General features: G+C 37.8%; 1 protein-coding gene across 1 annotated transcript; it reads left to right on the top strand.

Moving 5' to 3' along the window:
• Positions 1 to 6: 6 nt before the first annotated feature.
• LOC116838523 (uncharacterized) lies at positions 7 to 1836 on the top strand (the record flags this gene model as incomplete). The annotated part of the gene is made up of 1 exon (XM_032803800.1): positions 7 to 1836. A coding segment is annotated over one exon (1830 nt), but the record flags the coding sequence as incomplete, so codon positions are not given.
• Between the last annotated feature and the right edge of the window lie 3 nt (positions 1837 to 1839).

The following is a 1839-nucleotide window of genomic DNA, read 5'->3' as shown; positions in this document are numbered from 1 at the left end:
AGAAACCTAGAGCAGACTCCGGAATTTGCTAGCATCTTCAAGAACAATAGTGAATATTTTTCAAGGGAGCTGTCGTGTATCATCCAGTCATTACAATTTTCTTCTAGTTTTCTTTCAAACTTAAATGCTGTCTCTAACTTTAAGAATCCTTGGATAGAAGAAAAGTACCAAACTCTGACAACCATCTCTAAGGATCTTCCCCAGAGTAATGCAACGTGCCCAATATCAGTCTTTCAGAATATGGATAGTGTATTTAAATCTTATCCTTTAAACATTTTGATTCCTATTATTTTGAATGAAACTGACTTGAAGTCACCAAATTTCTCTGGCAGTTCATTGGACTGGAATAGGTGGCCTTTGTCTACTGCCAGTCTACTGCCAACTGTTCCCCAGTGGAATGCCAGTATATATGAATTGGTACAGATGGTCCAAAATGGCTCCAACCAGCGTGAATCGAAACATTTCTCAAGAGTCTGGAAGAGCATTGGCAATCTGATGATTACCAAATGGAACTTGACAGAAGTGGATTCCAGTATGAAACTATTGGAAATGTTGAAAAAAACTCTCAATGTTGTTGACATTGGATTAGTGCCCAGAAAAGCAAAAGCAGATCAGTTCCTTCATAACTCTAGCCTGGGAATGAAACCCTCAGATTTGGAAGGTATATTTAGTTTGTTAAAACTCTTCCTCAACTCAACTTCTGCCGCAAACTACAAACCTGACTTGGAGAGGATGTTTAAAAGATTTGCCCCACCAAATGAGATCCCCGCTGAAAGACTTTTTTATACTAATCCCTATTCAGAGGAAACACAACGTTTTTTAAACTTAACTAGAGTAATTTGGTATAAACTCATTTTAAATAAAGAGCTTTTATCCCTCCAAAAACTCCTTGCTACCATGGCAAAGGTGAACATAACTCAGCATTATCTATTGATCTCTTCCCTGCCTAAACTAATGCAGCATATTCAAAATTCCACTGATGGAGCTCAGTGGAATGATCTCAACAGCTACTGGCACATTGCTGAAATACTGCAGTCCATGAAGTGGAGCAGCACCAATGTGATTGCCTACAAGTCACTTTTAGATGCATTGCAAAAACATTTACATACAGTGAAAAAAGGCTCAGGTCTCTTTTTTAGTAACGAATTGGAGCAGTTGATAAAACTTGCATCCCAAGAGTATGGTGGAGAAGACGCAAGAGAAGCCAATGTCTCAAAATATTTGCAAGCAGTACAAAGGAGTATATTCATTATAAACGACTTGCAACAAAAGTTTAATATCAGTGACTTGGAAACTATTAATCAGTGGATGAATTTTGACAATTACTCCACCCAGAGATTGCTTGAAATATTGAGGGTGGGAATGAAAATCCTTTCTGATGCCAGATTGAGCGAAGCATCCAATAAAGAAAAAATTAATGCTGTCTATAATTTCTCACACCTGCTACTTCAAAAGGAATTTAACAAGACTTCCTTACAGCACAATACTTCATTAGAAGCAAAAGTGTTGGATTTCTTGCATTTAGCCTTGAGTCCCTTCCTGAAGGAAGGTAACAATGACAATGAAAAGCCACAGAACTGCTCTGTCCATGACATTTTTTACATAACACTTCAGATGCTATTTAAAAAAGCCACTCTAAGCGAGTCCTTACCAGGAAGCCATTGCAAATTCCTGTTTGCTTCCATGGACATTCAGACCAGAACAATGGAAAATCAAACATTTACTGAATTGTTTCAGCTTGCAATAAGAAACCTAGAGCAGACTCCGGAATTTGCTAGCATCTTCAAGAACAATAGTGAATATTTTTCAAGGGAGCTGTCGTGTATCATCCAGTCATTA

The sequence above is a fragment of the Chelonoidis abingdonii genome, unplaced genomic scaffold, assembly GCF_003597395.2.
Source record: "Chelonoidis abingdonii isolate Lonesome George unplaced genomic scaffold, CheloAbing_2.0 scaffold1550, whole genome shotgun sequence".
NCBI classification, from domain to species: Eukaryota; Metazoa; Chordata; order Testudines; family Testudinidae; genus Chelonoidis; species Chelonoidis abingdonii.
Note: the sequence above shows the minus strand (reverse complement) of the source record. Positions and strands in the feature narration are given on the sequence as shown.